The 20,047-nt window shown below is 31.2% G+C and overlaps 12 protein-coding genes across 12 annotated transcripts; 8 read left to right on the forward strand and 4 right to left on the reverse strand.

The window, feature by feature from the left end:
- Positions 1-5: 5 nt before the first annotated feature.
- Positions 6-3,700, forward strand: TpMuguga_02g00649 (putative conserved family protein). Its single transcript, XM_061305426.1, has 14 exons — positions 6-62; positions 99-230; positions 274-407; positions 458-606; positions 637-742; positions 785-843; positions 884-962; positions 993-1,060; positions 1,090-2,733; positions 2,765-2,945; positions 3,115-3,185; positions 3,218-3,360; positions 3,393-3,506; positions 3,535-3,700. The coding sequence occupies exons 2-14, from the start codon at positions 151-153 to the stop codon at positions 3,686-3,688; spliced, it is 2,982 nt and encodes a 993-aa protein (XP_061162163.1). The 5' UTR covers positions 6-62; positions 99-150; the 3' UTR covers positions 3,689-3,700.
- A 70-nt stretch (positions 3,701-3,770) lies between these two features.
- On the reverse strand, positions 3,771-4,601 carry TpMuguga_02g00651 (Ribosomal L27 family protein). Its single transcript, XM_760124.2, has one exon. It carries the CDS (start codon positions 4,484-4,486, stop codon positions 3,800-3,802), a length of 687 nt encoding a protein of 228 aa, XP_765217.1. The 5' UTR covers positions 4,487-4,601; the 3' UTR covers positions 3,771-3,799.
- On the reverse strand, positions 4,600-6,207 carry TpMuguga_02g00652 (Alpha/beta hydrolase family protein; the record flags this gene model as incomplete). Its single annotated transcript, XM_760125.2, has 3 exons — positions 5,893-6,207; positions 5,700-5,793; positions 4,600-5,669 (listed from the first exon to the last, which is right to left on the reverse strand). The coding sequence occupies exons 1-3, from the start codon at positions 6,106-6,108 to the stop codon at positions 4,600-4,602; spliced, it is 1,380 nt and encodes a 459-aa protein (XP_765218.1). The 5' UTR covers positions 6,109-6,207.
- A 64-nt stretch (positions 6,208-6,271) lies between these two features.
- Positions 6,272-7,350, reverse strand: TpMuguga_02g00653 (uncharacterized protein). The gene is made up of 5 exons (XM_760126.2): positions 7,174-7,350; positions 7,002-7,129; positions 6,804-6,934; positions 6,699-6,772; positions 6,272-6,648 (listed from the first exon to the last, which is right to left on the reverse strand). Exons 1-5 carry the CDS (start codon positions 7,238-7,240, stop codon positions 6,302-6,304), a joined length of 747 nt encoding a protein of 248 aa, XP_765219.2. The 5' UTR covers positions 7,241-7,350; the 3' UTR covers positions 6,272-6,301.
- Positions 7,351-7,418: 68 nt separating this feature from the next.
- TpMuguga_02g00654 (putative integral membrane protein) lies at positions 7,419-8,553 on the forward strand. Its single transcript, XM_760127.2, has 2 exons — positions 7,419-7,857; positions 7,947-8,553. Exons 1-2 carry the CDS (start codon positions 7,647-7,649, stop codon positions 8,522-8,524), a joined length of 789 nt encoding a protein of 262 aa, XP_765220.1. The 5' UTR covers positions 7,419-7,646; the 3' UTR covers positions 8,525-8,553.
- A 478-nt stretch (positions 8,554-9,031) lies between these two features.
- Positions 9,032-10,072, forward strand: TpMuguga_02g00655 (Choline/ethanolamine kinase family protein; the record flags this gene model as incomplete). Its single annotated transcript, XM_760128.1, has 2 exons — positions 9,032-9,885; positions 9,952-10,072. The coding sequence occupies 2 exons, from the start codon at positions 9,032-9,034 to the stop codon at positions 10,070-10,072; spliced, it is 975 nt and encodes a 324-aa protein (XP_765221.1).
- Positions 10,073-10,277: 205 nt separating this feature from the next.
- On the forward strand, positions 10,278-11,497 carry TpMuguga_02g00656 (Choline/ethanolamine kinase family protein; the record flags this gene model as incomplete). The annotated part of the gene is made up of 2 exons (XM_760129.1): positions 10,278-11,308; positions 11,374-11,497. The coding sequence occupies 2 exons, from the start codon at positions 10,278-10,280 to the stop codon at positions 11,495-11,497; spliced, it is 1,155 nt and encodes a 384-aa protein (XP_765222.1).
- A 229-nt stretch (positions 11,498-11,726) lies between these two features.
- TpMuguga_02g00657 (Choline/ethanolamine kinase family protein) lies at positions 11,727-12,889 on the forward strand (the record flags this gene model as incomplete). Its single annotated transcript, XM_760130.1, has 2 exons — positions 11,727-12,706; positions 12,769-12,889. The coding sequence occupies 2 exons, from the start codon at positions 11,727-11,729 to the stop codon at positions 12,887-12,889; spliced, it is 1,101 nt and encodes a 366-aa protein (XP_765223.1).
- A 551-nt stretch (positions 12,890-13,440) lies between these two features.
- TpMuguga_02g00658 (Choline/ethanolamine kinase family protein) lies at positions 13,441-14,664 on the forward strand (the record flags this gene model as incomplete). Its single annotated transcript, XM_760131.1, has 2 exons — positions 13,441-14,432; positions 14,541-14,664. 2 exons carry the CDS (start codon positions 13,441-13,443, stop codon positions 14,662-14,664), a joined length of 1,116 nt encoding a protein of 371 aa, XP_765224.1.
- Positions 14,665-14,858: 194 nt separating this feature from the next.
- Positions 14,859-16,082, forward strand: TpMuguga_02g00659 (Choline/ethanolamine kinase family protein; the record flags this gene model as incomplete). Its single annotated transcript, XM_760132.1, has 2 exons — positions 14,859-15,886; positions 15,953-16,082. The coding sequence occupies 2 exons, from the start codon at positions 14,859-14,861 to the stop codon at positions 16,080-16,082; spliced, it is 1,158 nt and encodes a 385-aa protein (XP_765225.1).
- A 189-nt stretch (positions 16,083-16,271) lies between these two features.
- TpMuguga_02g00660 (Choline/ethanolamine kinase family protein) lies at positions 16,272-17,479 on the forward strand (the record flags this gene model as incomplete). Its single annotated transcript, XM_760133.1, has 2 exons — positions 16,272-17,302; positions 17,365-17,479. The coding sequence occupies 2 exons, from the start codon at positions 16,272-16,274 to the stop codon at positions 17,477-17,479; spliced, it is 1,146 nt and encodes a 381-aa protein (XP_765226.1).
- Positions 17,480-17,726: 247 nt separating this feature from the next.
- CSTF1 (WD domain G-beta repeat protein) lies at positions 17,727-19,550 on the reverse strand. The gene is made up of 13 exons (XM_760134.2): positions 19,418-19,550; positions 19,213-19,374; positions 19,070-19,181; positions 18,923-19,035; positions 18,814-18,891; positions 18,672-18,763; positions 18,490-18,641; positions 18,379-18,456; positions 18,187-18,345; positions 18,056-18,155; positions 17,929-18,010; positions 17,829-17,897; positions 17,727-17,798 (listed from the first exon to the last, which is right to left on the reverse strand). Exons 1-13 carry the CDS (start codon positions 19,477-19,479, stop codon positions 17,762-17,764), a joined length of 1,296 nt encoding a protein of 431 aa, XP_765227.1. The 5' UTR covers positions 19,480-19,550; the 3' UTR covers positions 17,727-17,761.
- Positions 19,551-20,047: the final 497 nt, after the last annotated feature.

Genomic DNA, 20,047 nt, shown 5'->3' on the forward strand with positions numbered 1-20,047 from the left:
AACCCATCGGATCCTAAAAATCTCGTATCGGAACAAGTAAACGTTCACTTAAATAAATTCAAGTAAGATAAAATAAAAAAGCTCAATATTTCCCGTAGATACCTGCACAAAAATGTATTGAACAAGGAATCATCGAGGATAGCATCCTCAATGCAAGTGGTCGACGCTTTAAAGCAGTTAGCAGAGTATTTGATATGGGAAGATAGGACCGATCAAGATTATATCTTCGAGTAGGATCCAAACAAAATTTTATGACTGATTTTTCATTTTTAGATACTTCTGTGAGGAAAATATCATGGATTATCTAACAGGGGTTTTATGCCGCTCTACGTCCCGAACAATAAGAATACAACTCATACAAACAATGTCAATGTTAATACACAATATCGGTAAAAAAAAAACTTTGTGTAAGTTTATATTTATTTTACAATGGTCACATATGTTCATGATGTTTTAGACTATATACTAAGCAATAATTATCTGAACGAGCTGATATCTGTCCCAGAAATGTACAGCGGAGGGGACATAAGCAGCTGGACAGTTTCACTACTAAAAACAATATCATCAATACTGGATAAATCAACGATAAAGTTCTTTTTCCTACAGGTAAATAATGTTAGAAATTATATTTAATAGAAAAATGAAACATTCCCACTACTGGATAAAAGTTTGCTATTCTTGAGTAGCCACGATAGTATGAAGCGAGCACACTTTATGACAATTATACTTAATATATTCAGAGGTATTAACCAACCAAACAGCAAATTGTTACGTTTATTTGTAGTAAATGACAAGGATGTAAATGACTACATTGTAAACAAATCGGAAATATTGTCAAGATTAGTAAGTGAAACAATTTAACCCCGTTCATATATCAATTTAGGTGTTGTACTTAAAGTACTGCTGGCATCGCCAGAACAAATATTACGTCAAACACAAGTCGTTCAGTAACACCATTTTAAGTGAGATGATTCTTTAAAATTAATTTTCAGGTGAGTCAAATGACGTGCTGTGTTTCATCGAAGAGTTGATGGATTTGGAAATCGAACTAATTAACCAGGTAATTTTAAGAATCAAATTTATTTCTAGAGAATACTCTACCTTATGTTTGTAATTTGTTTCATACCGCTGATTAGAAGACTAGTTAACGTTGATGTGAACATGGAGAAACTTACTGTAGATATCGGTTCATCTCCCAACTACAGTGATTTGTACAATAAGCTATCAAACTCCATCGGGTTATCATTTTTCTACATTAATAATAAAACACTACTCTTTAATACAAACAGTGCCGATACTACGCCAAATGTAAACATACAAAACCAATCTTCCCCAAAAACAAACACTAAACCGCCCACTAACTCAGTTAATGACAGTGAGTCAAAAGTACCTGAAGAGAACAAAACAGAAAAGAGTGAAAAAAACAATCTACTAAGTGATTATGAACACAATAACTTTGATTTACCTAACGACTTTGATCTTGATAGGGGAGGAGATGTTACAATAAATGAGGTTATATATAACATATTGGTGACCGTAATAATAAACAGCAAAAGAAAAGAGTTTGTTAATCCCCTGACAGCTCTATTATTTTCACCAGTTATACCGCAGAATTTGTTATACATCATAACAAGTAGTTCATCCGATAAAACAAGTAAATCTGCGACAAATAACACTAATTCGCCACAAGTGTCATCAGCAGTAACAACCCCAAGAAACTATAACCCCGTCGATGAAACGTTTGAATATAAAAACTACAAAATCGATGAAGAAAATGTGGAAATCTTTCATATGTTATTATCGTTCAATGAATTTTTAAGTAATCTAAACACATTAAAGAATGACTCCAATGGTGGTAATGATGATGGTGACAAGTGTGAAAAGGGGGAATTCGAGTCTGATAACCCTTCAGTGAATTTAGAGGATAGTTCGCATAAACATTGTCCAGATGATAGTAGTAAAACTGTTCTGAATGTAATAATGGGTTTATTTATATATGACGGGTTGAAATCGTTAAAGTATAACAACGACAACAACAAGATGATGAATTTGCTAAAGCTGCTAATTCACTTACAGAATAAGGTCTTTATTTACAAGAAAAGTAGTACTGAACAGTGTAACCTGATGGTGATATTGAAGAGCATGTTTAACAATAACGAGATTTACCTACAGTTATTCAATGTGATCAGTATCAATATGACGAATTTCAACTTCAACATTTTGGTCTTAAAACTGTATAACTTTTTCCTTCAAAATTACATTAATTTCAACACAAAAAACGAGAATGACCCAAATTTAGTGGATAGTAAAGTGAGAAATAGTTCAGAATTGGAGAATAATGTAGAAGATAAAGGTGAGCCGAATGGTAAGGAAGTTGACCAAGGAGTTGATTTGGAACCTATTAAACCTGATTCCAGTGTGGTTGATAACAGTAAAATAATAAAAATGGATGCTTTGATAGATGAAATAAAGTTCCACCTGGACATAGTGTATAACATAATTAGAATTTATATACTAAACTCAGTTGAGTCAACCACAACATTGCTGTATTTATCAATTTTTTACGTTGAATGGATCAAGTACATTAAGTTGTATTATAGTACGCTGAATTTGACAGTTAACGATATCATGTTCATTGATGAAAATGACACTAACGAACAGGAAGTCACAAACACCAACCACGAAGTTGTTATCAATTACTCACCAATTAACATATTCAAGAGATACATCATGGTAATGAATTCAGGAATTATATTTATTTTAGATGATATTGATACTTAAGGAGTTGTACAATACTATAAGTGTTAACATAAACAGCTTTAAAAAGAATGATAGAAAATACATCAAAGATATACATGAGACCAACGACTACATATATGAATCGTGCCCACTATTTTATAATCAGTTGGATAAATTATACATAAAAAATACCCAAATCAAATTAGGTACCAACGATTCTTAGATATTCCATAATACATCCACTAAATATTCAATAATGTATTTAATTTATAATTGTTATTCCTTAAATATTCAATAATGTATTTAATTTATAATTGTTATTCCCTAAATATTCATAATTAATATTTAAATCCCATTAATTTATTGTTAACGCAGGAAATGTGATAAATCTAGTCGATGGTGACGTCAACTTTTTCAAGTGCCTTATCAAAAATAAGAACGAGCAGGTTTGAGAAATTAAATTCAAATCTTGGTGTAGAGAAATAGAATAATACTCTTGCACGACGTGTTTTTCATATTGGCTAAAGTTAAAAGAAGCCACGGTAGTCATAGTAGCCAGCATAGAAAGATGAGTAACAGCTTTGACGAGGCAGATAAGGAAAGTGTGAACCTGGAAATAACGTAATAAACCAATTAATTAAAAATTTATTTAGCTGTGTTCATTTATTGTGGAATTGTATTATTAAGAAAATCGACAAACAAAACAACAAATTTAATATTTTAATCTCATGGCACCCCAAATTCAAGAGTCTAACCCCGTCAAATAGGTAATTTCGTATTTAATGACCCATTTAGGTGGAATGAGAATATCAACGTGATGACGAGCGAATTTGACATAATATTCAATAATGTTAACGATTTAAATGCAGTTTTAAAGTTACATAACAGTAACAAGAAGAACCTGTCGAACAATTCATTACTGTCCTTACAAGACTACTTATACAACTAATATACTATGTGTAGTACATGAATATCAATTTTTAATATTAGACTACTAGTAAAACCAATATAACACCTTTATTACATGAATATTAATTTTTTTACAAGATTAGTTTAAAAGTTATTTGTATTTATAATTCAGGAATATGTCAGGGTAGCATGGATTTTCCCATTGATCGTATTTGGATAAGAATTTAGCCCTTGGATAGGGTTTAAGAGGAGGATTAACGAGTCCATATTTATCGGTAAAAGCAAAAGAGGATTTAACTCTACGCCAGATCAAAGCAGTGTTGTCCTGAATACTAGTAACATGCTCAGTTCTATACCTCCAGAGGTCGTCCCTTAGCAGTTCGTCGGGAGGCTCAGGAAGAACATTGACAAGCTTTACGTTCCTAGTGATGTCGTGTGTGTACTTGACGCGCCCTGAAACTAGGGAAAACAAGCTGGTGGTTTTTGTAGAAACACCGACATTCTCACCAGGGTAAATCTTAAAGTGGCGATTACGAGTTACATTGGGGTTATGTGCGATAAATTTACGTTGTTTAACCAATAATTCACCAGGCCTAACATATTCCGCAGAGAGCCGTTTCATCCCAATGTTAGCCTTCTTACTCTGGCCAGTAGGAGATCCCCTGGAAGGTCTTCTGTAGGCGGAGACCTTAACAGTTTTAAATCTTGATTGAATTCCATTGAATTTCAGGGATTCTATTGAGTTCACTGAAGATTCCAAGTTTATGTTATTCACTATGGTTGAAAACAGTGAATTTTTACAATTTGAAAGTACGATTCTGTTAAATACACCTATCATTATTAAAAATTCTATAATAATTTTATAACAATTGTATAATTACATACACATTTAAAAACACATTTAGAAACATATTAAAAAACATATTAAAAATACACTTAAAAAATATATGGTTATGAATTTTCAAACTGTTTGACCACTACAAGTGGAACTCTCTTTTGGGGGTACTCTTCGGAAAGTGATAACTGTTTAATGGTGCGATCAGGGGGTAAATAATCTCCAAAAATCTTAAAAGGACTTTTGCCGGAAGATTTGGAATGTTCATCGGAAAAGGAGTGATAAGTTAAGCCATCAAGTGAGGGTTGAGAAACACTGTGTGTAAACTCTAGATAATCAGAGTGACCCAACTCGCGTTTAGATTTTGGAATATAAACGCCTTTCCGATCAAAAGGAAGCCATCTAGTGTAATTTTGGACATTCTCTTGGTTTGGAATCCCCAAAAAGGATAAGCACGTGCTCACTACCTGGAGAGGCTTTTTGAAAGACAAAAGATGGTCTGAATTTGAGAAGATTATGGTATGGGAGTTGGTGAATAATCTGGAAAGTTCATCTGCACATTCTGGAGGGGTTAAAGTATCAGAATCTCCAAACAAAATCAGGGTTAACTTTCCCATTCCCCCGACTCTTCTGTACAGTTCACGGCTACTCCACAGCGGCATCCTATTAACAATTCCAAGCAGATTTGAAATTGCCCTTCTGGTGACGAAAAGCGTCCACAGCATACGGTTTAACATAGGGTTTAGCTCCGTGTTTACATCAGAAACCTCGTCAACTGATACACACTGATCAGTTTCAGGGCATTCCTCTGAATTTTCCACAGGTTCATCCTTAAATTTAGTCTTTGGAGTTGTAACACGTCCAGCAAAACAGCACTTTGAGACGCACATCGGGGTACAAGGTATGCAACACTGGATATATTTTAGAAAAACAACCCTCATTGGCTTTCTTGGTATTAGACCGGCTGGAGAAATTAAAATGAGCTTCTCAACTAAGTCTGGATGTGTTTCACAGTAAGAAGCTGCTAAGCAGGCTCCCATAGACATTCCAATAACTGATAACTTCCTACCGGTATATCCCAAATGATTAATAACTTCGTCCGCTTGGTCCACATAATATTTCGGGGAAAAAGTATTCCCGAATACTTTATATTTAGGGTAACCACTTAATCCATGACCGTAAAGATCTAAAATCAATATTTATATGATTTACATACCAAATGATATGACTCTGAACCCGTTTTTGGATAAAACACTTTGATAAATTGAGAATGTAGTATGTGTAGCATTATATCCGTGGAATGTTAAAACCTATTAGATTCAATTTAATAAAATAAATATATAATATCAATATTTAAGTACAAAATAGTGATTATACAGCCAATGAATGATTAATTACACAAAACATACCAAGCTTGCGGACGGATCGCCAACCACTGAATAGTTTATTGGACCATATTTACCATTGAAAATTTTCCCCTTTACATATGGGCACTTTAAATTACACTTTAGGAGCCATTTTGGTATCTTATATCCATTTTCTAAGCACCATTCTATGGAAGGCTCAGTTTCTACTTCAGATGAGTTAGATTCATCGACTTCACGAGGGTCGATTGAATCTGACATAATTTTAAAAATAAAAAACCAAAACTTAAATTGATGTTCTAAGTGTTACAAAGGTCAAATGAATCAGCTCCTGCATACATTAGTGGTGTAAAGCATCATGCAAAACGATAAAAAATAATTTTTAAATTTAAATACACATAAATATGATTCAGCTTAACTTTAAATTACTATAATTTATATTTTTACAATTCGTTCAAAATTCGATAATTCCATCACATACATCTTCGTTTTGACTCCAGACCATTTCATAAAGTTTAGAAAAATCATCAGCTATTTTCTCGTAGTCTGAACATTCCCTTAAATTAATTGTTGTATTATTGGAGATTATTTGGTAAATTGGAACGTTGCTTTCACCCTTCAAATATTGAAGAATACAGCACATTTTAACGTTTCTGAAAATTTTCAGGCAATTTAACTCCCCAAACACATCTGATAAACTTATGAAAGAGGCCTTCCTTGCTATGTTAATTTTGTTATACAGGTTATCTACTTCTGTAACAATTTCCTTTATGGTTGTTTTCTGAATTTTCTTTAAAGATTCTGTTAACGAATTAACACTAGTTACAAAATATTTTTAATTAGTTTACAACCTCTCAAGTCCTTCTGGCTCCTTTTCCTGATACAGTGAACAAAGTTTCCAATCTCTTTATTAATTCTACTTATTCTACAAATTTAAATATTATAATGTAAAGAACCCTTCTGGTTTCTTGTTGAACAGTTGATTCACTGGACCAGGTAAAAGTGAGAAGTTGAACCTCAATTCATTAAGTTGAGACTTCATGATCTCGTTTTGTTTCTCAATAAAATTATCAACGATCTCAGAAAACTATCAGTATTCGATAAACATTTGATAAAAATTTTATAAATATTAGGTAAATTAAATAAAAAGTTACATATTCATGTGAAATTGTGGAAATATACTCGTTTAACTTTGGAATCCCAGGGAAAGGGTTGAATTGAGTGTTAAGAATTGTGGAGGATTCACAATAGGAGCAAGGCTCTCTCAATGAAGAACATAATTCTAATTTGGGTGTAAAGGGATAAAGAATTTATATATGAACAAACTAGTTTTGGGGCCTTGAATGGGATTGGAGGAGGAGTTGATGATTAAATTTGAGAGTCCCCAAAACATAAGAAGTGAATATGGAATCTGAGAATTATTATTAAAGATCTCTAGAAAATAAAATCCAGATCAATAGATTACAAATAATTATTTCATTATTTAATTATTATATAGGTAATTATAGGTTTAATTGATTTTAGTTGGGTGGAGTTATTGTCTTGTGCTTTATTAAGCACGACAGCATAAAATCATTTTTAGTTTCTAACATTCACACAAATTTAAATAAATTTTATATTTGTAAATAATATACCTGGTATCTTCTAAAGGGTTTCTCCATTTTTGCTATCCTCTTTTTATTTTTCTCTTTTTCAGCGTTCTCTACTACTCTGTGTTTTTCTATTTTTTTTATTTTTACTTTTAATCACAAATATAGTTTTATATTTTGAATTTAAAATGGACTTATAACTCTAAAAAGATGAGTTCCACTCCTTTATCACACACGAATAAATTTACTGAACTTAAAAGTTCCACTGGGTCCCCAAGGACCAAAAGGAGCTTTTCAAAACACAACAACGAAGAATACAATGCAGTACCAGTTACATCTGAGTTTTATACAAAACGTATTAACTACCAAAGTTTTCTCCGTCCGGCTGTAATTCTTTTATTTTCAATCTATACTATACTAGGTGTGTTTTCAAACTGATCAATACTTGAATATTTTACTTATTTTTACTCAGATAAATTATTATACATATATTAATACATTTTAATTTAGTTTCATTGTTGTCAAAGAGGGACCCTAAGTCCGGCTTCTCTCTAGCTGTAATGGCCTTTCACAGTAAGGTCATAGATCTCTACCAAGTAATTTTGGATTTTTACAAAAGATGTCCCGCTGTAATGTCTGTTGTAAAAAAGCTGAGATTTGAAGTTCCCTATTTTATAAAGATTTTATCTTTATACATACCTAAATACGAAAAACAGATAGTCAATCTAACTAATTACAATACTCTCAATAACTGGCTTTCTATTTTCGTTTGGGCAACTTTTGCAGTCATTATGGAACTTATCATTGCAGTTGTTAACAATTTGGTGCTTTCTCATAGGTACAGAAATACACCTAAATATTGCTCTAACATGGTTGATCCCTCCAAATTTCATGACAAAGCTTTCACACAAGAACAGTTAAACAAACTGTATAGAAGCAGGGAATACGTCGACCTAAAGAATTCTAGGCATGGCCTAGGCCCTGAGGCTTGGAATTGGCAACTACGAAAAACTCTAAAAGGAACGAGGGATAATACGAAATCGCAAAACGCAGTCTCATCTGGAGATGAATCGGATATCAGTACATGAATCCATAATCTAATATACTTGCGAATGTGTTTATACTTTAACTAATAAATTAAATAATTATAATACTAGAAATCACTAAAGTTATAATAATTACATTAATAAATAATGGATAATAATAAATATTTTTTAAAAATAAAAAATGAATAAATTATCAAATAAAAAAGTAAAATTGAAAAAGATAGATTATTATTTATAATGAAATAACCCGCACAACTATAGCACAAAGTAACGACTAATTTTTAGTATACAATGATTCTAAATTGTATTTTATATATTTAATTTTTGTAATTTAAGATTTTGTATTGATTTTTGGATTTTATCTCGATCAGAGATAAATGTTAACCTCTTCAAACCATGGTATTCCACTAGGTTTGGATCATGGTGTTAGAAAAACTCAGTTCTTTAACATTTAAGTATGATAACAGTCATAGTAATCTAAAGAATCTATGTATTCAACATGTACCATTCTGGAATAACCTGAAACATGAATCTATAACTGTGAAAATTATGATCGATGGAATAACAAATCAAGTATATAGGTTAAGTTTGACAATTCCTGACAATACCTATGCAATTAAGTCAGTATGTGTTAAAAAAACATCGACATATAATTCGTTAGTATTTGATAATGATTTACAATACAATGTTGCTAAATTACTAGGAGATAATAATTTTGGTCCTAAGATAATAGGGCGGTTTGGTGACTTTACTATTCAGGAATGGGTTGAGGGTGATACACTAACGAATGATTCATTACAAAACCTCTCAGTTTTAACTGGCATAGCTTCATCACTTGCCAAGTTCCATAAAAGAGTTACAGAACTTGTTCCGAAGGAATGGGATAGAACCCCTATGTTCTTAACCAAAATATCTGTATGGTCTCAACATGTCGAGAGAATAATCAAAAAACATAATCTGGATTTTGATTACACTGAATTAAAACATAACTATGAGTTATTTAAACGGATCCTTAGCAATCACCTAAATACATCAAATTCAATAGCTAATTCAGTCTTATTTTGTCATAACGATCTGTACACTCAGAACATACTTGATTTTAATCAAGGGATATTTTTCATTGACTTTGATTATTCAGCATTCAACTACGTGGGATGCGATATAGCGACTCTTTTCTTCAAATTACGTCTCGTTTACAATACTGTATCTCATCCGTACTTCGATCTCGATGATTCACTAGCATTAACTAAGGAAATGAAATCCTTATTCGTTTCAATATATCTTTCTCAGCTATTAGGGAGGAATGTTTCACCATCAGATGATGTCGTAAAGGAGTTTCTACAAAGTGTAGAAATACACACTCTGGGAGTCCATTTGTTTTGGACATATTGGGGAATAGTAATGTAAGAATATTATGTTTTATTAAATATTTAATTAATCCAAAATTCCGACAATGTATATAAATATAGGAATGAAAAGCCGAAAAATGAGCTTAGTGGACCAATCGATTTCCCCGACCAGGCTAAATTAAATCACAACCTTCTCATTATTGATCTGAAGAAATTTTCAGATAATAATATTTTTACTTAACCTCAATCTATTTTAACAGGCAAATCCTATTTTAAATATTTTATATTTAGTATCCTCATACATTATTTTCCAACATGGTTGTTAACATTGAATAGTTGTTTTTTTGGAATTTTAATCATCCAAAAATGGATTGTTTACTGTTATTTAATTTTTTTAAATTAAAATTTTAGTAAGGCACCTTGCATTTTATCTCGATTGGGGATAAATGTTAAACTTTCCCAACCGTGATACTTTACCAGGTTTGGAACATGATAATAAAACGAAATTCGACTCTTTAACATTTAAATATGATTACAGTCATAGTAATCTAAAGAGTATATGTATTCAACACGTCCCATTTTGGACTAATATTAATCCTGATTTCATAGAAGTCAAAGATGCCAATGCTGGTATATTTAATAGAGTTTATATCATAAAATTAAACTCATCAGACAAAGACAAATATCCATACAAAAAAATAACTTTAAAGAAAAAGGCAGATTTCAATTCGTTAGTGGTCAATAATGATTTACAATACAATGTTGCTAAATTACTAGGAGATAATAATTTTGGTCCTAAGATAATAGGGCGGTTTGGTGACTTTACTATTCAGGAATGGGTTGAGGGTGATACACTAACGAATGATTCATTACAAAACCTCTCAGTTTTAACAGGGATCGCTTCATCACTTGCCAAGTTCCATAAAAGAGTTACAGAACTTGTTCCGAAGGAATGGGATAGAACCCCTATGTTCTTAACCAAAATATCTGTATGGTCTCAACATGTCGAGAGAATAATCAAAAAACATAATCTGGATTTTGATTACACTGAATTAAAACATAACTATGAGTTATTTAAACGGATCCTTAGCAATCACCTAAATACATCAAATTCAATAGCTAATTCAGTCTTGTTTTGTCATAACGACTTATTTTTTACTAATATACTCGACATTAATCAAGGGATGTATTTGATTGATTTCGATTTCGCAGGGTTCAACTATGTAGGATGGGAAATTGCAAATTTTTTTTTAAAGCCTGGCATAGTTCACCTAAACGATCCACCTGCACAGTTTTATTTAGATGATTCACTAGCATTAACTAACGAAATGAAAACCTTTTTCGTTTCAGTATATCTTTCTCAGCTATTAGGGAGGAATGTTTTAGCATCAGACGATGTCGTAAAGGAGTTTCTACAAAGCTTAGAAATACACACGTTAGGAGTGAATTTGTTTTGGACATACTGGGGAATAGTAATGTAAGAATATTATATTATTTAAATATTTATTATATCAAAACTTAACTTAATACATTTAAATTTAGGTCTGACAAACCGAAAAATCAGCTTAATTTTGATGTTCTTTTTCACGTTCAGTCCGAATTAATGTACAATTTGTTCAAAACCAATCTTAGGAGATTAACTGATAATAAAATTATAAATTTCTAAATCTAGATATAAAATTATTTTATTTTTTACTCTAGTATTTAATATAATATTTCACACCTCACAATTTTTCGTGAAACTTCCATTTTTTTATTATTCTGTGTGTATTCTAAATTGTATTTTATATATTTAATTTTTGTAATTTAAGATTTTGTATTGATTTTTGGATTTTATCTCGATCAGAGATAAATGTTAACTTCTTCAAACCATGGTATTCCACTAGGTTTGGATCATGGTGTTAGAAAAACTCAGTTCTTTAACATTTAAGTATGATAACAGTCATAGTAATCTAAAGAATCTATGTATTCAACATGTACCATTCTGGAATAACCTGAAACATGAATCTATAACTGTGAAAATTATGATCGATGGAATAACAAATCAAGTATATAGGTTAAGTTTGACAATTCCTGACAATACCTATGCAATTAAGTCAGTATGTGTTAAAAAAACATCGACATATAATTCGTTAGTATTTGATAATGATTTACAATACAATGTTGCTAAATTACTAGGAGATAATAATTTTGGTCCTAAGATAATAGGGCGGTTTGGCGACTTTACTATTCAGGAATGGGTTGAGGGTGATACACTAACGAATGATTCATTACAAAACCTCTCAGTTTTAACAGGGATCGCTTCATCACTTGCCAAGTTCCATAAAAGAGTTACAGAACTTGTTCCGAAGGAATGGGATAGAACCCCTATGTTCTTAACCAAAATATCTGTATGGTCTCAACATGTCGAGAGAATAATCAAAAAACATAATCTGGATTTTGATTACACTGAATTAAAACATAACTATGAGTTATTTAAACGAATCCTTAGCAATCACCTAAATACATCAAATTCAATCTCCAATTCGGTCTTATTTTGTCATAACGACTTATTTTTTTCTAATATACTCGACATTAACCAAGGGATATATTTAATTGATTTTGGATTTGCAGGGTTCAACTATGTAGGATGGGAAATTGCTAGCTTCTTTAAAAAGATGTATTTAATTTATGACGACGTTCGTCACACCTACAGTTCCTGTCCATCTCCTTGTTTATCTGACGAAATGAAAACCTTTTTCGTTTCAGTATATCTCTCTGAACTTCTTGGCAAGAATGTTTCACCATCAGACGATGCCGTAGGGGAGTTTCTACGGAGTTTAGAAATACACATTTTGGGAACTCGTTTGTTTTGGACATACTGGGGAATAATAATGTTAGTTTATATCCTAATTTTAACAACATTTAAATCACTTATTTTTATCATTTTAAATATAGGAATGAAAAGCCTGTGGATGAGTTATCGAAGGCCTATTCATTCATTGCCTACTCCAAATTTGAATATGATTTACTCAAGAATGAATTATATAAATTTAGTTCCATTCAATCATCCTTATGAAATACGTAATTCGTTTAATTTCTTGTATTTTGCACCTTTGTACAAATTATAATTATTCTTAAATTTAATCTTTAAATGGCAATGATTGAATTAATAAAATTATATCGTTTATGAATCCCAAATTTTGGTAAATCATTGTTCATTTAAACACGATTTAAATGTGTTGAGTGGCTTAATGTTGAAATGACTGTTTTAGTTAAACATTTCGATTTTCTAAGAGTCCTGGAATTAGATATAATTAGTATAATGGACAAATTCATGTAATAAAAGTAAAAGATAAACTATCTGATTAGTTCATATTTAGTCGGGGACGAATCCTGACACAATTTAGCTAAATAATATTAATTATAATATCTTCCTTCCATAATTTACACCTGTTTGATATTATTTTTATGTTTTTAAATTTTGATTTAATATTTATTTTTTTATTATTTTAAATAACATTGCTTTGTCATAATCTTCCATTTCTTATCTAACATACTTTTTCTAAATACAACTTATATTTTTAATTTTTAAAACAACAGATAATAAATTTTGTTTTTAAAACAACAATGGACCAGGTAACAGGTGTTTCCGAACACAGTTTTCAACATAATGACCAAGTAAAAACTTCAGAAAATGAGGGGTATTTTCTCAACGAAACTGAAACAAACGAGGTCAAGACCGTTTCGCTAAAATATGTCCCATTATGGAACAGTCTTACAGACGATAAACTTGAACTTAAGATTATTTCTTGTGCACTGACAAATCGCGTCTACCTGGTGACATTAGTCAAGGAAGATAAAGATAAGTATCCATATAAAAAACTGATCGTAAAGAAGAGGACTGATTTCAATTCGTTAGTAGTTGATAATGATGTACAGTTCAACATTGCTAAATTACTAGGAGATAATAACTTTGGTCCTAAGATAATAGGCAGATTCGGTGATTTCACTATTCAAAATTGGGTTGAGGGAAATACAATGGAAATAGAATGTTTTCAAAACCTCTCAGTTCTAACTGGCATAGCTTCATCACTTGCCAAGTTTCATAAAAGAGTCACAGAACTTGTTCCGAAGGATTGGGATAGAACCCCTATGTTCTTGACCAAATTATCTGTATGGTCTCAACATATTGAGAGAATAATTAAAAAGTATAATTTGGATTTTGATTACAATGAGTTAGTCCAAAATTATGAATTATTTAAGAAGATCTTTAATAATCATCTAAATTCATCACAATCAACCACCAATTCGGTACTATTTTGTCATAACGATTTGTTTTCCCTAAACATTCTTGACTTTAACCAAGGAATATACTTCATCGACTTTGATTTTGCGGGATTTAATTATGTAGGATGGGAAATTGCTAGCTTCTTTGTAGAGGTAACGATACTATACGATCCACCAACTCCACCATATTTCATTTCATCAAAGGAATACCATTTATCTGAGGAAAAGAAGTCTCTATTCGTTTCAGTATATCTTTCTCAGCTATTAGGGAGGAATGTTTTAGCATCAGACGATGTCGTAAGGGAGTTTCTACAAAGTGTAGAAATACACACGTTAGGAGTGAATTTGTTTTGGACATATTGGGGAATAGTAATGTAAGAATATTATATTATTTAAATATTTATTAAATCCGAAATTCCATTCAATACATTTAAATATAGGTCTGACAAACCGAAGAATGAACTATCAAAACCGGTTAAATTGGATGCCTATGGAATGTTCCAGTATAATTTATTTAAGAGCAATCTGAGGAAATTAACTGATGAAAAAATTGTAAACTTCTGAATCTATATATAAGATCATTTTGTGTTTTATCTAATTATTTATTTCTCATCTAAATTTATCACCTCACAACTTTTCTCTAAACATCTATATTTCTAAAACCCCTTGGATCTGAAAATGTTTTGTTTACCATCATTTGATTTTTCCAACTTAAGATCTTTATATTAATTTTTGAATTTTATCTCGATCAGAGATAGATGTTAACCTCTTCAAACCATGGTAGTTCACTAGGCTTGGAACAACATAACAAAATCAAATTTGGTTCTTTAACATTTAAGTATGATAACAGTCATAGTAATCTAAAGAATCTATGTATTCAACATGTACCATTCTGGAATAACCTGAATCATGAATGTATAAAGGTAGAACCTATGTTAAATGGAATAACAAATCAAGTATATAGGTTAAGTTTGACAATTCCTGACAATACCTATGCAATTAAGTCAGTATGTGTTAAAAAAACATCGACATATAATTCGTTAGTATTTGATAATGATTTACAATACAATGTTGCTAAATTACTAGGAGATAATAATTTTGGTCCTAAGATAATAGGGCGGTTTGGCGACTTTACTATTCAGGAATGGGTTGAGGGTGATACACTAACGAATGATTCATTACAAAACCTCTCAGTTTTAACAGGGATCGCTGCATCACTTGCCAAGTTCCATAAAAGAGTTACAGAACTTGTTCCGAAGGAATGGGATAGAACCCCTATGTTCTTAACCAAAATATCTGTATGGTCTCAACATGTCGAGAGAATAATCAAAAAACATAATCTGGATTTTGATTACACTGAATTAAAACATAACTATGAGTTATTTAAACGGATCCTTAGCAATCACCTAAATACATCAAATTCAATAGCTAATTCAGTCTTATTTTGTCATAACGTTCTGTACAATACAAATGTTTTAGAAACCCAACATGAAGTTTGTTTTATTGACTTTGATTTTGCTGGATTTAATTATGTTGGCTGGGAAATTGCGAATCTTTTCGTCAAATTATGTGTTGTTTACAACGATGATTCGCCTCCATACACTAATGAATTTGATTCCAATGTTTTAACTAACGAAATTAAATCCTTTTTCGTTTCAGTATATCTTTCTCAGCTATTAGGGAGGAATGTTTTAGCATCAGACGATGTCGTAAAGGAGTTTCTACAAAGCTTAGAAATACACACGTTAGGAGTGAATTTGTTTTGGACATACTGGGGAATAGTAATGTAAGAATATTATATTATTTAAATATTTATTAAATCCGAAATTCCATTCAATACATTTAAATATAGGAATGACAAACCGAAGAATGAACTATCGAGGCCAGTTAAGTTATATGTTCACGGATTTTTCGAATATAATTTATTTAAGAGTAATCTAAAGAAATTAAACGATGATGAAATTGTAAATTACCAAATATAGTTATAAATTATTTTAAATGTATTTTTATATCTAATGTTCTCATTATTTTTCTCCTCACAAAATTTTCATATTAATGTAAATTTCAATCCATTATCTATGTTTATTTACAATGTATCGTTTAGTGTTATTTAATTTTTGTAAATTAAATTTATTATATGGACCTTTAAATTTTATCTCGATCAGGGATAAATGTTAAATCCCCCAAACTATGATGATTCATCAGGTTTGGAACAACAAAGTTTTAAAACAAAATTGAGTTCCTTATCGTTTAAATATGATAATAGCCACACCAATCTCAAGAATCTATGTATTCAACATGTTCCATTTTGGAACGATCTGAACCATGAAAGTTTAGAGGTCAAAACAATGATGAATGGAGTAACCAACCAAGTACATATGGTTACCCTAACTCCTCCTTATAAAGATCGGTATCCCCTTAAATCAGTATGTATTAAAAAATCAACAACATATAATTCATTGGCATTTGATAATGATGTACAATACAATGTTGCTAAATTACTAGGAGATAATAATTTTGGTCCTAAGATAATAGGGCGGTTTGGTGACTTTACTATTCAGGAATGGGTTGAAGGAGATGTTATGGAAATAGAATCACTTCGAAACATATCAGTTTTAACTGGAATTGCGTCCTCTTTAGCTAAATTCCATAAGAGGGTTACAGAACTTGTTCCGAAAGAATGGGACAGGACTCCCACGTTCTTAACCAAAATATCTTTGTGGTCTCAACATGTCGAACGAATCATCAAAAAACACAACATGGATTTTGATTACAATGAGATGACACAGAATTTTGAACTTTTTAAAAAGATCCTTACCAATCATCTAAATTCATCAAATTCAATCGCTAATTCAGTCATGTTTTGTCACAATGATTTGTTTTTTACAAATATTCTCGAATTTAACCAAGGAATATACTTCATCGACTTTGATTTTGCAGGATTTAATTACGTCGGATGGGAAATTGCTAGCTTCTTCCGAATAATATATATAGTTTATGATCCACTTGGCAAATACCTCTTATATCATAATACCCCTCCTGTGGAAGAAGAATTTAAACCAATTTTCCTTTCAGTGTATCTTTCTCAGCTTCTTGGAAAAAATGTTTCACCATCAGACGATGTCGTAAAGGAGTTTCTGCAGAGCTTAGAAATACACAGCTTGGGAGTATATTTTTATTCGACCTATTTGGGAATAATAATGTTAGTTTATATCCTAATTTTAATAATATTCAAATAATTTATTTTTATAATTTTAAATATAGGTATGATAAATTGAACAATGAAGTATCGAAGCCAACCACATTTGATCACTTTGCAATATTTCAATATAACCTATTTAAGAGTCTTCTGAGCAATTTCTCAGATAGTAAAATGTAAATTACTAAGTTGAAATAAAACTACCTGTTACTTAGTTTCCCTTAATGTTTGTATACACTTCATCTACTTGAGATTTTTTTACACATTTATTTTACGTCGTTCCTTTAAGTTAGTTAAAAAGGGTTTTATTTAATCGCGTATCTCTTCCAGGAATATATACTAGAGTTTGTGATTGTAGTTTAACGTTCCGTTTTAATTCATAATCTGTCTCAGTTAAATATACAATCCATATTTTAAACATAAAAGAAACCAGTAACTATATTAAAAAGGACAATGGTGATCCTATAAATTCGGATCGTAAAAATTTATAATTTGAGTCCTGAAAATGATTAATTTTTTTATAAATTACTTTGAGTCCTCAGATGCAGTGATCACTGAAAACTCATCGTTGGACGATAAAGCATCCCAAATAGTTGTTCTATAAAAAACTTTAAGAAATAAAATCTTACTGGCCAAAAGCTGAGGTTATGTCCAACACCAACGATGAATTATTAATTGAATATAAAGACCCCTCAGAGTGGTTTAAATTATCTAAAGTAATTGTAAATACAAATTGAATAGGGAAATTAAACATACTGTCAGACAAAACGGAGAAGGTTATAAAGTAATTGTAGTTATTAATAAATGTTGAGAATGTCCTAATACAGTTATTCCGTTCATGACCGTAACTCGTGATCTGAAAAATCAGTACATTGTAAATTAAGTACCTCCTTAAGCATCCTTAAGTCATATAATTTTGTTATTCCGTTTAGACCAGAGGATAACAGATAATGGTTGTTAACATCACACTTAATTGATATTACAGGCAAATCGCTATGTGCGCTATCCATGCTATAAATACATTCCAAGTTTTTAGAGTCCCAAATCTATAAATTAAATTAAGTATTGGCTAATCGTACCAAAATTGAGCCGTCACTGCCAGCAGTAAACAGTAATGAACCAAGTAGGTTAAAGTCACAACCATTGATACCACCACCCTAACATTAATTATAAATATTATCAAAACAAACTTTATGTTGGTGAGTTGTCTTTGAGGATGTGTAACACTTTGACGTGACCACGTCGTACAACCTAATGATGGAATTGGATGTACCAGCAAACAAAAAGTCTCCACAGGGATGGAATTTCATACACCTTATAGAAAACATATCATTTATACGTTCTGAAAATTTCAATTAGTTAAACTTCTTACTCATTTCTGAAGTTGAGTATATAAAGCCGTTTGAGGTGTTTATATCATGGAAAATTATGGTATTATCTATTCCGCCGGAGGCCAAAACGTTTCTAAAGTGTTTATAAAGTTTCAAATTATGAAAATTTAAAAATTAACAAACTTTCTTGGATGGAAGTCCAGTGCATCAACTTGTTCAATATGGCCGGAAAGAGTGTTTGTTGACAAGGTGTTGGGTTTTCTAATAAAACATAATTGGCAAATTGAATTACCTCTTTTCTCTCTTATTCAGCACATTAATAAAGGGGATAACTCTTACTGAGCCGGACACGCCTCCGACAGCAACGAGGGAACAATCATGTGATTGAGCAACACATCGAGATGGCTAAACCAATTTTAGGATAATAAGAATATTCTACCTTGTGGTTCAGAATTTCAGCCATAATCCTGTAGGAAACCTCGTTCAAATCCGGGTTCATCTCCACCGGAACATTAGTGTAGGACAAAACCTCCCTAACTCTATTTTTTCCGCTAAAATTAAATATAAAATTACATTTTTTACCATTTTAGAACATCTTCCTCTTCATTTAACTTAGATTCCAGTAAAACTCTGGAGGATAAATATCCACACTTGTTAAAAATATCAAACAAATGATCCTTCCTTAGCATAGAGTTCGGTTTAACCTTATATTTAGATTCAATCAAGGCTGCAGCATCTTCGAAACTAGAAATATTTATATCAAAGAGAAAAAATAAATAAAACATACCCATCATCTACAAGCTGTTGTAACAAAGCTTCGTAGAAAAAAAGACGTTCAGGCTCAACCATTAATAAACAAATTGAAAGTTAAAAAATCATAATATTAATTAACAACAGTTTGCGATTAAAAAAATATATCTGTGGAGATTATTTGATGATGGTCATCCACACAAGGAATTCACTTTATTATGTAACATATACCTTGTAGCATAGATTTTATCATAAAAAATGAATAGACTTGTATTATAAAATGGATGATGATTCAAATCATTTATCTTTCTCATATAGGGAGATAAAATCATATTTTAGTTACGGAGGCGATGATATACTGATTCTCGGCCAATTTAAGGCCTTTTTATCGCAATTTGATAATTGTTTATTTGCAGCTCCTCTACCAAATACCGAACTTCCAATTTCATCCACAAATTTGCTGTTAAAAGGTTTGATTTTATGCATCACCAACTCTCAATATTTATTTACTCACTAATGACTGTTTAGAGGCGCTTCTGAACGACAAAGATTTAAATTTGGATTTAGATAAGAGAGAAGTTTTATGTATATTAGATTCCAACGAGGAAAACTTCTATAATGGGAAGAGTTACAATAACAAATGTGTAGTAACTCTGGGAGGAATATC

The sequence above is a fragment of the Theileria parva genome, chromosome 2, assembly GCF_000165365.1.
Source record: "Theileria parva strain Muguga chromosome 2, complete sequence, whole genome shotgun sequence".
Classification (NCBI taxonomy): domain Eukaryota; phylum Apicomplexa; class Aconoidasida; order Piroplasmida; family Theileriidae; genus Theileria; species Theileria parva.

Bases quoted from the DNA above. Each gene is read 5' to 3' on its own strand.
- TpMuguga_02g00649 (XM_061305426.1), top strand. From the start codon at position 151: ATGCAAGTGGTCGACGCTTTAAAGCAGTTAGCAGAGTATTTGATATGG. The intron at 963-992 runs GTGAGATGATTC...ATTAATTTTCAG, and splicing joins GTTCAGTAACACCATTTTAA to GTGAGTCAAATGACGTGCTG. The intron at 3,186-3,217 runs GTTTGAGAAATT...ATCTTGGTGTAG, and splicing joins TCAAAAATAAGAACGAGCAG to AGAAATAGAATAATACTCTT.
- TpMuguga_02g00651 (XM_760124.2), bottom strand. From the start codon at position 4,486: ATGATAGGTGTATTTAACAGAATCGTACTTTCAAATTGTAAAAATTCA.
- TpMuguga_02g00653 (XM_760126.2), bottom strand. From the start codon at position 7,240: ATGTTTTGGGGACTCTCAAATTTAATCATCAACTCCTCCTCCAATCCC. The intron at 7,130-7,173 runs GTTTGTTCATAT...CACCCAAATTAG, and splicing joins CATTCAAGGCCCCAAAACTA to AATTATGTTCTTCATTGAGA. The intron at 6,935-7,001 runs GTAACTTTTTAT...GAATACTGATAG, and splicing joins CCACAATTTCACATGAATAT to TTTTCTGAGATCGTTGATAA.
- TpMuguga_02g00654 (XM_760127.2), top strand. From the start codon at position 7,647: ATGAGTTCCACTCCTTTATCACACACGAATAAATTTACTGAACTTAAA. The intron at 7,858-7,946 runs GTGTGTTTTCAA...ATTTTAATTTAG, and splicing joins TTCAATCTATACTATACTAG to TTTCATTGTTGTCAAAGAGG.
- CSTF1 (XM_760134.2), bottom strand. From the start codon at position 19,479: ATGGTTGAGCCTGAACGTCTTTTTTTCTACGAAGCTTTGTTACAACAG. The intron at 18,642-18,671 runs GTAAGAAGTTTA...TGAAATTTTCAG, and splicing joins ATACTCAACTTCAGAAATGA to AACGTATAAATGATATGTTT. The intron at 18,156-18,186 runs GTACTTAATTTA...CTGATTTTTCAG, and splicing joins ACTTAAGGATGCTTAAGGAG to ATCACGAGTTACGGTCATGA.